The sequence below is a fragment of the Lithobates pipiens genome, unplaced genomic scaffold (assembly GCF_037356315.1).
Source record: "Lithobates pipiens isolate NorthernLeopardFrog02 unplaced genomic scaffold, aLitPip1_a1.2 Scaffold_115, whole genome shotgun sequence".
In the NCBI taxonomy this organism is placed as follows: Eukaryota; Metazoa; Chordata; class Amphibia; order Anura; family Ranidae; genus Lithobates; species Lithobates pipiens.
The window spans coordinates 7,901-20,622 of record NW_027507702.1 but is presented as its reverse complement, the minus strand read 5'-3'; the positions used below and the strand labels follow the sequence as shown (position 1 = coordinate 20,622).

At 42.3% G+C, this 12,722-nt stretch overlaps 1 protein-coding gene across 1 annotated transcript; it reads right to left on the bottom strand.

Moving 5' to 3' along the window:
- Nucleotides 1–489: 489 nt before the first annotated feature.
- On the bottom strand, nucleotides 490–12,308 carry LOC143973654 (perilipin-3-like). Its single transcript, XM_077474515.1, has 5 exons — nucleotides 12,151–12,308; nucleotides 11,444–11,502; nucleotides 11,041–11,245; nucleotides 2,128–2,210; nucleotides 490–840 (listed from the first exon to the last, which is right to left on the bottom strand). The coding sequence occupies exons 2-5, from the start codon at nucleotides 11,477–11,479 to the stop codon at nucleotides 490–492; spliced, it is 675 nt and encodes a 224-aa protein (XP_077330641.1). The 5' UTR covers nucleotides 11,480–11,502; nucleotides 12,151–12,308.
- Between the last annotated feature and the right edge of the window lie 414 nt (nucleotides 12,309–12,722).

Below are 12,722 nucleotides of genomic sequence, written 5' to 3'. Positions count from 1 at the left end.
CCTTATAGTAGAAAGAACTTGTGGTTCTCCCATGCCTACAATTGTAGGCATGGGGAAGCCACAAGTTCTTTCTACTATAAGGCTGACAGGAGTAGTGACAGCAGATCAATACTTCTGTCAGCCCACCACTGGAAGCAGCAAGGGAAGGAGGAGAGAGCCAGGAAGAGGTGCAGACTGTGCTGTCACTCCCCCAGGCCATGCCACCCTTCCAGGGATTGAGTAGCAGGATTTCGAACCTTCAACAATCATCAAACTAGCCTCCAATCATGGATCCTTCTGCTCCCCCCCCCTGTCCCAGCCCCGATTGCAGGCTACTTGGTGATTGTTGGAGGTTTGAGATCCTGCTACTCAATCCCCGAAGGGTGGCATGGCCTGGGGAGAGAGAGAGAGCACAGTCCACACCTCTTCCCGGCTCTCTCCTCCTTTCCTTGGCACTTTCAGCGCTGGGCTGACAGAAGTATTGATCTGCTGTCACTACTCCTGTCAGCCTTATAGTAGAAATAGCTTGTGGCTCTCCTCATCCCTACGATACATTCTGCGCCCAGGGCTGCCTGTCCCTTCTGCCCACCCCTTGATGATGAACATTGTCTCACCGTCTGATTCCTCAGGTAGGTAGCGATCCACCAGCTCCTCTGCTTGGGTCAAAACGAAATAAGTTGCAACTTTCACCATGTCCTGGACCTCCAACGTCGCCAGGAAAGTGGTGGTTATAGAGAGGACCTCGTAGGATTCCCTGGCCACTGCCCGAGTTCTGTCCACCACCTTTTGCACTCTTTCCAGGGCCCGGGCCCCGACCCTCCTGACCCCACTCACCACGTTCTCCCGAATTTCTGACACCACCTGTGAGAGGGAACAATCACTTTATTGGTGGAGCAGGAGATGGCCACGGCACATGTCACAATGTGATTGTACAAAAATCTCTCTTGGACTTACCAAATCATTTAATGTGAGGTCCAACCTATTCATATCAGTCTCTGCACCATAGGAGCTTACAATCTAATGTCCCCCCCCCCCCCACACTCAAACAATAATGTTATTATACATTTATATAAAACTCTGACATATATGGAGAACACTGAGCCAGTCACATTATTGTCTGCACCAGAGGAGCTTACACTCTAATGCCCCCCCCCCCCACATCACACACTATTATTATAAATTTAAATAGCTCTGACATATACTGTAGTGTTGTACAGAGAACACTGAGACAACCACATCAGTCTCTGTACCAGAGGAGCGTACATTCTAATGCCCCCCTCCCCCCACAGTCAAACACTATTATTATTATACAATTATATAGCTCTGACATATACCGCAGTGCTGTACAGAGAACACTGAGCCAGTCACATCAGTCTCTGTACCAGAGGAGCTTACACTCTAGTGTCCCTCCCACAGCCACACACTATTATTATACATTTAAATAGCTCTGACATATATGGTAGTGTTGTACAGAGATCACTGAGCCAGTCACATTAATCTCTGTGCCAGAGGCAGAGGAGCTTACAATCTAATGTCCCCCCACAGTCAAACACTAATGTTATTATACATTTATATAGCTCTGACATATATGGAGAACACTGAGCCAGTCGCATTATTGTCTGCACCAGAGGAGCTCACACTCTAATGTCCCCACCCCCACAGTCACACACTATTATTATTATACATTTATATAGCTCTGGCATATACCGAGGTGCTGTACAGAGATCACTGAGTCTCTGTACCAGAGGAGTTTACACTCATATGTCCCCCTACAGTCACACACTACTTTTATTGTCCAGAGTGGCTTTACAAATAGGTTACAAATTATAATTCTGATAAAAATAAATAAAAAAAATGGTGAAATCATTTTATCAGCCTGTTAGAGAAATGATTTTGAGTTGCTCATCAGTGTTTTTTTTTTTTTTTTGCACAGCAATAGCGACATCTAATGGCTGCAATTATATGACAGCATGGCTTTATATAAGAAGGTTGCCTTGCCATGTACTCTGTACAGCACTATGGTATATGTCAGGGTTATATAAATATACACAGATTCATCTCTATCCTCTGGATCCTGGCTAGTGGGAAGCTTAATAATGTATCTAAAAAAAATAATAATAATAATAATAATAATAAATGGAAGGTCACCTCATCTGCTGGCTGGTCCAGTACAGGGAGTTTGTTCTCTAATCCGTCCACCAATTGAAGAGCGACGTTATTGATCGCCGTGACTGCATTTAGAAAAATTAGAGACAGACATGACACCGGCCCGCAACCCTGTATAGATCTGGTGTATCAATGTGCATGTACTAGGAATGGAAGATATATACTGTATATACAGTTTTATATATATATATATATATATATAGAGAGAGAGAGAGAGAGAGAGAGAGAGAGAGAGAAAGACAGACAGAGAGGGATAGAGATTAAAGATAGATAGATATAGAGATATATAGATGATATATCTATATATATATATATATATATATATATATATATATATATATATATATATATATATATATATATATAGAGAGAGAGAGAGAGAGAGAGAGAGAGAGGGAGAGGGAGAGGGAGAGAGAGAGACAGACAGAGAGGGATAGAGATTAAATATAGATAGATAGATAGATAGATAAACAGATAGATATAGAGATATATATATGATATATCTATATATATATATATATATATATATATATATATATATATATATATATAGATGATATATCTATCTATCTATCTATCTATCTATCTATCTATCTATCTATCTATCTATCTATCTATCTATCTATCTAGATAGATAGATATAGATACTGTATATAGATATATCATCTATATATCTCTATATCTATCTATCTAGATAGATAGATATAGATACTGTATATAGATATATCATCTATATATCTCTATATCTATCTATCTAGATAGATAGATATAGATACTGTATATAGATAGATAGATAGATAGATAGATAGATAGATATAGAGATAGATAGAAAGATAGATATATCATCTATATATCTATCTATCTATCTATCTATCTATCTATCTATCTATATATATCTATATATATATATATATATATATATATATATATATATATATATATATATCGATAGCTATATATATATATCTATCTATATCTATATCTCTATATATATGTCTGACACAGATCAGCCCCCTGCTGCAGCTTCTCACCTTGCGACTTGCTACAAAGTTACAATGCTGCAGTCTGATCACTAAGGGGAAGAAACTGAGGAAATGCCTCCTCCTGCCTGCGGCAGACTGATGACATCATCTCAGCCTAGGCCAGTGTTTCTCAAATCCAGTCCTCAGGCCCCCCCCAACAGGTCATGTTTTCAGGTTTTCCATTATTTTTCACAGGTGATTTGATCAGTTTCACTGCCTTAGCAATTACCACAGCTGTTTCATCTGAGGGAAATCCTGAAAACATGACCTGTTGGGGGGGCCTGAGGACTGGATTTGAGATACACTGGCCTAGGCAAAGACACGCACTGGAGGTCAAGAATGGCTTCTTTTTTTTTAAGATAAAAAGTGTGAGGTGCCAAGTGAGTGTTTGCACCCTCTAGTGGCAAATCTACAAATCTACACAAGTGACATAATGAAAATGATAGACACACGTACAAATACAAACACATTGGAGTCGATTTACTAAATCTGCTGCAGCTCTGCAAAGAAACCAATCAGCTTCCAGATTTTATTGTCTAAACTTGGCTAAAGAAGATGGAGTTAGAAGCTGATTGGCTACCACGCACAGCTGCACCAGATTTTGCACTCTCCAGTTTTTAGTAAATCAACCCCATCAAGTCATATTTAAAAAAAAATGACTTTAAGATGAACACCAACATGATAATTCAGAATACACGCTCACAGGAAATACGCTCTCGTTTTTATTTTTTCGCATTTAACCCTTTGTCCAATTCTGACATTTCTCTCCTACATGTAAAAAAATCATATTTTTTTTTGCTAGAAAATTACATAGAACCCCCAAACATTATATATGTTTTTTTTAGCAAAGACACTAGAGAATACAATGTCGGTCGTTACAACTTTTTATTTTGCACGGAATTTGCACAGCAATTTTTGAACGCTTTTTTGAGGGGGAAAAAACAGTTTTGTGCTTTAAAAAAGAACAAAACAGTAAAGTTAGCCCAATTTTTTTTGCATGGTGTGAAAGATGAAGTTACGCCGAGTAAATAGATACCTAACATGTCACACTTCAAAATTGCACGCGCACGTGGAATGGCGCCAAACGTTGCTACTTAAAAATCCCCATAGGTGACGCATTCATTTTTTTTTTTACTGGTTACATCTTTTGAGTTACAGAGGAGGTCTGGGGCTAGAATTATTGCTCTCGCTCTAACATTCACGGCAATACCTCACATGTGTAGTTTTACCACCGTTTTTATATGTGGGCGGGACTTACGTATGCGTTTATTTCTACGTGCGAGCACGCGGGGATAGGGGCGCTTTAAAAAAAATTATTGTTAATTTTATTTTTTATATTTTTTTTAGTTTGACACTTAAAAAAAATGTAAATTTTTTTTTGATCACTTTTATTCCTATTATAGAGAATGTAAACATCCCTTGTAATAGAAATATGGCATGACAGGTCCTCTTTACAGTGATATGGGATCAATAAGACCCCACATCTCACCTCTAGGCTGGGAAGCCTGAAATTAAAAAATAAATAAATAAAACGATCACGGCTTCCCAGCCGAGGCGGCGCCGTTTGTTTGAATGCAGAGGCCGGGCATGACGTCATAACATCGTGCCCGGCCTCGGAACGATCATAGAGACTCCGGCGACCATCTGGTCCACCGGAAATCTCTATGGTAAACACCCGGGGGCCGGCGGATCCGTTCTCCTCGACTCACGGATGGAAGCCTGTGAGTCGGTAGAAGCACCGGAGGGCGGCGGGAGAAGGGGGGACATCCCCTCTCGCCGCCCGTAAAAATGATCAAGCGGTGGAACAGCCGCTATGATCGTTCTTATGGTGTAGGGAATCGCCGGCTGAAAAAGCCGATATCTGAATGATGCCTGTATCTGCACCGATCATTCAGATATCCCCGCACAAATTCAAAGACGTCATATGACGGCCAGCGGGCGGGAAGTGGTTAAAAAGATTTTATTATGTCCATCCAGTCCTGGGATTTACACAGCTCTGCTACACAACACAGCTCTGCCCGGCAGGGGAGGATTCGTGATTTTTCTCTGATACAGTTACAGGCCTTGTCCCTTCCTCAGCCTGTGATTGGACAGGAAGCAGCAGACTGATGTGCTCATCTTTCTGCTCTCTTCTCCTATCAATATGCTGATTGCATTGCTGCACAATTGATTGGCTCCTTGTGCTGCTTCTGTCTCCACCAACCTCAGCTCTGCTGTACAAGGACTGCAGGTCATGGTCAGGTACTTACACTGTTTTTATTTTAAAAAAATACAAATAAATGTAATGGCGTATTATTAAATACAGAGCTGCATTAATGTGTGTCTTTTCTGTGGGCTCGGGGGTTGGGGCAGAGAAAGGGTTACATGGAAATCCTGTCCCGATGCACCGCAGTGAAATAATAGGCACGATTAGCAGAGCCTGACCTCCTGAGGGGCTCAGACAATTACTGTGCGTTTAGAATAAAGGGAACAATTTGGATGTCTCTGAATCTCTCCTCAACGCCCGCTGGGTCGGGAGTGAGGCCGATTTGCATCGCAGCGGTGCCTCCTCTCCTCGTTCACATGGCAATGCCAGAGGTAGCCCTGGCAAGCTTGTCATGTGCCCCGGCACAGCCGGCCCCTGGCACCAGATACAAGACCAGATAGTGTGGGCCCGAGGGGAGGGGGGGGGGAATGTCCGCAGCCACTTCCCCGTCTGCAAGCAGGGCACCAAAGGGTACAGCGGTCACGGGCCATGGCATGTGCCTCTGTCTGGTTACAGCTGGTACCAGAACTCCTGCAGCTTTCCAAATTCCCACTCAGGTTGGTAAAAAAAATGAGTCAGAAGGTTCGGTAACAGGCTGATTGCCCATGGCAAGTTCTAGTCCCGCAAAGTGGTTTTGCTGTCCCATATTGACCTACTTTTCTGGTTATATAAAAGGCTCACTCCACCCACTCCACCCACCTACCAAGTCTAGGTGGAGACACGACCGCTTCTCATTTCACCAGCACGACCCCATCAGATACATGTGTCACCCTGTGTATACACCTTCTCCCAGGAGGGCTTTTATCACAGGTATTATATTATCTTCTATTCTATTACATTGTATTGTATTATGTTCTAAGAAAACATTAAAATGTTATATTTGGTGTGAGAAATGTTTATACATCATTATTATTTCCATCACACTGAATCATATCCGACCTGATTATTATCAACAACAGAGAACTAAATATACGTACACATATATCTGATCAAATACCTTCTTCCATCCTTCTTATTCTTTCCTTTCCTCCTTCATTTCCTCTTTATACCTTTTCTTTCTTTCTTTCCTTCTCATTCTTCCATCTTATTCGTTACTTTCCTTTTCTTTCCTCTTTCATTTCTTCTTTCTACCTCATTTATTCATTCCTTCTTATTCTTTCCTTTCTTCCTTCATTCCTTCTTATTCCTTCCTTCCTTCTTATTCTTTCCTTCCTTCTTATCCTTTCCTTTCTTACTTCATTCCTTTTTATTCTTTCCTTCCTTCCTTCTTTCTTATTCTTTCCTTCCTTCCTTCTTATTCTTTCCTTTCTTCCTTCATTCCTTATTATTCTTTCCTTTCTTCCTTCCTTCTTATTCTTTCCTTTCTTCCTTCCTTCTTATCCTTTCCTTTCTTACTTCATTCCTTTTTATTCTTTCCTTCCTTCCTTCCTTCTTTCTTATTCTTTCCTTCCTTCCTTCTTATTCTTTCCTTTTTTCCTTCATTCCTTATTATTCTTTCCTTTCTTCCTTCCTTCTTATTCTTTCCTTTCTTCCTTCCTTCTTATTCTTTCCTTTCTTCCTTCCTTCTTTCTTATTCTTTCCTTTTTTCCTTCCTTCCTTCTTTCCTTCCTTCCTTCCTTCCTTCTTATTCTTTCCTTTCGTCCTTCCTTCTTATTCTTTCCTTTCCTCTCTCATTTCTTCTTTCTACCTTTTCTTTCTTTCTTTCCTTCTCTTCCTTCCATCTTACTCATTCCTTTCCTTTTCTTTCCTCTTTCATTTCTTCTTTCTACCTCCTTTCTTCATTCCTTCTTATTCTTTCCTTCCTTTCTTCTTATTTTTTCCTTCCTTCCTTATTTCCTTCCTTCCTTCCTTCCTTCTTATTCTTTCCTTTCTTCCTTCATTCCTTATTATTCTTTCCTTTCTTCCTTCCTTCCTTCTTATTCTTTCCTTTCGTCCTTCCTTCTTATTCTTTCCTTCCTTCCTTCTTATTCTTTCCTTTCTTTCCTTCCTTCCTTCTTATTATTTCCTTCCTTCCTTCATTCTTTCTTATTCTTTCCTTTCTTCCCCCCTTCCTTCTTATTCTATCCTTTTCTGTCCTCTTTCATTTCTTCTTTCTACCTATTTCCTTCTTTTCTTTCTTTCTTTCTTTCTTTCTTTCTTTCTTGTTCTTTCCCTTTTATTCTTTCATTCCTTCCTTTCTTCTTATTCTTCCCTTTGCTTTTCTCTCCTCGTTCCTTTCTTCTTTCTACCTTTTTTTTTGTCTTTCCGTCCTTCTTTCTCCCTTCCTATTCTTTCTTTCCTTCCTTCTTTTTATTTCCTTTCTTTTTTCCTTCCTATCTTCTTATTCTTTCCTTTGCTTTTCTTTCCTCTTTCGTTTCTTCTTTCTACCTCGTTCTTTCTTTCCTTTCTTTATTTCAGTTCTTCTTTCTTCCTTCCTATTCTTTCTTTCCTTCCTCCCTTCCTATTATTTCCTTTCCTTTCCCCTTTAATTTCTTCTTTCTACCTCTTTCTTTTTTTTCTTTCCCTTTCTTACCTTTTCTTTCTTTATTTCTTTCTTTCAGTCCTTCCTTCCTTTCTTTTCTCTTTCTTTCTTTCTTCCCTTTTATACTTACCTTCTTATTCTTTCTTCCTTCTTATTCTTTCTTTCCTTTCTTCCTTCTTAATCTTTCCTTTCCTTTTCTTCCCTCTTTAGTTTCTTCTTTCTACCTCTTTCTTTCTTTCCTTTTCTTTATTTATTTTTTTTCTTTTGGCTGTTCCTTCATTCTTTCTTTCTTTCTCTCTTTCTTTCTTTCTCTCTTTCTTTCTTTCTTTCTTCATTCCTTCTTATTCTTTCTTTCCTTTCTTCCTTCTAATGCCCCATACACACGATCAGAAATTCAGACGGAAAAAGTCTGATCGGATCATGTTGTCAGAAAATCCAATCGTGTGTGGGCTCCAGCTGACTTTTTCCGTCGGATTTTCCGACGCACAAAGTTTATGAGCAGGATCTAAAATTTTCCGACAACAAATGCAGATCGCATAAATTCCGATCGTGGGTAGACAATTCTGACGGACAAAGTGCCAGACATGCTCAGAATAAACTAAGAGACGAAAGCGATGTGCTACTGGCCCGTTTATAGTCCCGACGTACGTGTTCTACATCACCTCGTTCCGAATGATCGGATTTTCCGAAAACTTTGTGCGACCGTGTGTATGCAAGACAAGTTACGGCCAAAATCCGTCGGAATAAATCCGAAGGATTTTGTGATTGGAATGTTTCCTTTTCCTTCCTATTCTTTCCTTTTTCTTTCTTCTTTCATTTCTTCTTTCTACCTCTTTCTTTTATTTCTCTTACCTTTTCTTTCTATATTTCTTTCTTTATTTCTATTTCTTTCTTTATTTCTGTCTTTCAGTCCTTCCTTCCTTCCTTCCTTTTCTTTCCTTTTTTCTTTCCTTTTCTTTGATTTCTTCTTTACCCCTTTTTTTTTTCCTTTCCTTTCCATCCTAATAAGCAAGTCACTGAATGGTACACTTAAGAGGAAGGATGTAGTAAATAGTTCTGAATTAGCAAATATGAAATGTAAAGACCCATTCACACCGGTGTTAATGTCGCCCCCTGGTGTTCGTTGTGTACATGCACTGTGATGACAGATCTATATACAGCAATGTATTGTGATGTGTATATATATTTATAGCTCTTTTTACAGCAATGTATTGTGATGTGTATATAGCCCTATATACAGCAATGTATTGTGATGTATGACTGAGGGCCAATCAAAGGAGACTAGGAGAGGAAAGCATCATGGGACATGTAGTCCCAAAGATTGGCGGACCCATTTTCCACAGGGAGGAGGCAACAGCTCGATCAAGGGAGAGATTGAGAGACTGCAGCCTGGAAAAAAGCTTGTGGAGAGAGTGCTACAGGACAAAGAATGAGGAGTGTGCTGGGCATAAGCCAGAGAGAGAGAGCCATGCTGCCCAGCGCCACCAGAGAGAGCCACAATGCCCAGTGTCACCAGAGAGAGAGAGCCACACTGCCCAACACCACCAGAAAGAGAGCCACGCTGCCCAGCGACACCAGAGAGAGCCACGCTGCCTAGCACCAGAAAGAGAGCCACGCTGCCCAGCGACACCAGAGAGAGCCACGCTGCCTAGCACCAGAGAGAGAGCCACACTGCCCAGCGCCACCAGAGAGAGAGCCATGTTGCCTAGCACCACCAGAAAGAGAGCCACGCTGCCCAGCGACACCAGAGAGAGCCACGCTGCCTAGCATCAGAGAGAGAGCCACACTGCCCAGTGCCACCAGAGAGAGAGCCATGTTGCCTAGCACCACCAGAAAGAGAGCCACGCTGCCCAGCGACACCAGAGAGAACCACGCTGCCTAGCACCAGAGAGAGAGACACGTTGCCCAGCGCCACCAGAGAGAGAGCCATGTTGCCTAGCACCACCAGAAAGAGAACCACGCTGCCCAGCGACACCAGAGAGAGCCACACTGCCCAGCACCAGAGAGAGAGCCACGCCGGCCCAGCGCCACCAGAGAGAGAGCCATGCTGCCTAGCACCACCAGAAAGAGAGCCACGCTGCCCAGCGACACCAGAGAGAGCCACGATTCCCAGCGCCACCAGAGAGAGAGCCACGCTGCCTAGCGCCACCAGAGAGAGAGCCACGGTGCCTAGCGCCACCAGAAAGAGAGCCATGCTGCCCATCGCCACCAGAGAGAGCCACGCTGCCCAGTGTCACCAGAGAAAGACTGAGCCACTACCAGGGTACAGACATGCTACACTACCAACCAGAGTTACCCCTGGGGAACCCAGAGTGAGCGATCGTCCAGCCAAATGGATCACTACTGTAGTTTCGTGGGTCTGGTAAAAGGGTCAGTTGGCCATCATCCATTACTTATGCTAGGGACTGTACTACGTCTGCAGTCTCTGACCATGATAATGTGATAATGACATTGTCAAAAATGATGCCCCCCTGAAAAAAGTTCTGTGGATTCCCATGGCTGGAGGGGTCTGGTATGAGTGAGAGGAAAAGATATTTTCATATATTGTGTCTGTGGATTGCTAGGGAAATATTCTGCTCACACAGCTTACAATCTGATTGCAGAATCTCCTTCAGATCTGAGAACAGCTCTGCAGTGGAAGTTCTGGCCCGATCGGGTGCAAATTCAATTGTCTCAGCAGATTGTCACAATACATAGTTAGTTCTGGTAATTATAAAGGCACAGCTCTCAACTGTCCCGGATTTGGAGGGACTGTCCCTGTTTGGATCAATGTCCCGCCGTCCCCCATTCCTCCTCATTTGTCCCTGATTTTGGTCTGTTCTATATAATTGTATATAAAATGCATTTTTTATCTATAAGAAAGTGTTTCCCAGCGCTAAACCTTTCATCTGATTTCTAAATTGCTGCATTTGTAAATTCCAAAAGCCAATATAAAGGAATAGTAGTGGAAAAAAAAAAAAAAAGCACTTGTGGGTTTAACCAATCAGTTTTTTTTGTAAAATTCTCCTTTAAGGGGGTGTGGCAAGGGGGTGTGTCCTATGCCTGCATACTTTTGCTGATAGGTGTCCCTCATTCCCATCTCAAAAAAGTTGGGGGGGGGGTGATAAAGGAGATTGTACAGGGATTGTCCAATCAGATCGGAGCGCACGTTCATTGTCATTACTTACTCTGAGGTTCCATCACTTTTAGGAGCGGAGCGACCCCGAACGTAGCCAAGTCACTGGCCACTTTCACCCCTCGTTCCGACACCTCGCAGAAATATCCCACCGCCGGGTTTACGGCCTTCACATCGCGGTATGCAAACGAAGCAATCTGATAGGCCGACTGAACGAGAGGGAAGCTGGCCAACCGATGGAAGATACTGACATGTGCCTATGAGAGATTAGAGAGAGATAATTAGATAGATACGGAGAGATAGATAGATAGATAGATAGATAGATAGACAGACAGATAGATAGATAGATAGATAGATAGATAGATAGATAGATAGATAGATAGATAGATAGATAGATAGATAGATAGATAGACAGATAGATACAATGTATACAAAGATAGATCTAGATAACTTACATTCTGATTTTCATCCACTTGGCCCCTCTCTGCCATTGCCTTTCTGTAAATGTCTTCCTCTGTATAAATAAATGATCAATATATGATCAGTGATACGGTCACTGACAGGCAAATGGTCAGTCATAGAATTATCTGCAGAATATCTCAATATGGATCTGTCAGGAGGGGGATGGGAGGGAGCGATGTTCTGCAGATCTCTAGAGGGGTCAGTGATGGGATAATCTGCAGAATATATCAATATGGATCTGTCAGGAGGGTGATGGGAGGGAGTGATGTTCTGCAGATCTCTAGAGAGGTCAGTGATGGAATAATCTGCAGAATACATCAATATGGATCTGTCAGGAGGGGGAGGGGATGGAGCGATGTTCTGCAGATCTCTAGAGAGGTCAGTAATGGAACAATCTGCAGAATATATCAATATGGATCTGTCAGGAGGGGGAGGGGAGGGAGCGATGTTCTGCAGATCTCTAGAGGGGTCAGTGATGGAATAATCTGCAGAATGTATTAATATGGATCTGTCAGGAGGGGGAGGGGATGGAGCGATGTTCTGCAGATCTCTAGAGGGATCAGTGGTGGGATAATCTTCAGAATATATCAATATGGATCTGTCAGGAGGGGGATGGGATGGAGTGATGTTCTGCAGATCTCTGGGGGGGGGGGGGGGGTCAGTGATGGAATAATCTGCAGTAGACGGCAGTCTCTCTTACCTGGCGGTGTGGGAAAGCGCCTCTCTCTGCGTCCGATGGGATAAATCGCAGACTTTTCGCTCCGGACGCTTACATAGTCCTAATTGGGGGTTTCCAGGCTGCACCACACAGGCTCTGATTGTAGTCCCGGAACTTGTGATTAGAGTTCTTTCTAGTTGGAAATCGCTCCTGAGCAGAACTAAAGTGTAACAAGATGACGAGGATCCTCCTGACCCAACATACCTCTCACCCCCCCTCCAGGTTATATAACGAGGTCATCACTATTAATAATAAACGCCCTGATTTTTCCTCTTGTTCATCGCAGAATAATAGTCTATTAGCCAAATAATGGAAGCCAGTGACTTACCTGATCTGACCAGCAGGGACGAGGGGTAGGTTAGCTGCTACCATGCCAGTTCAGGAACTGTGGTCCTCCGCCCAGGAGAATGTTTAAAAAAAAAAATTAACACATGACCTTTGAACTATGGCCAGAAGGCTTAGAAAGGCCAATAAGGGGGGCTTTTGAATAAGCCAAACCCCTCAATATAAAAAAGGGGTGCACAGAGCAGCCATAGGGGTATATTTTCTAAAAC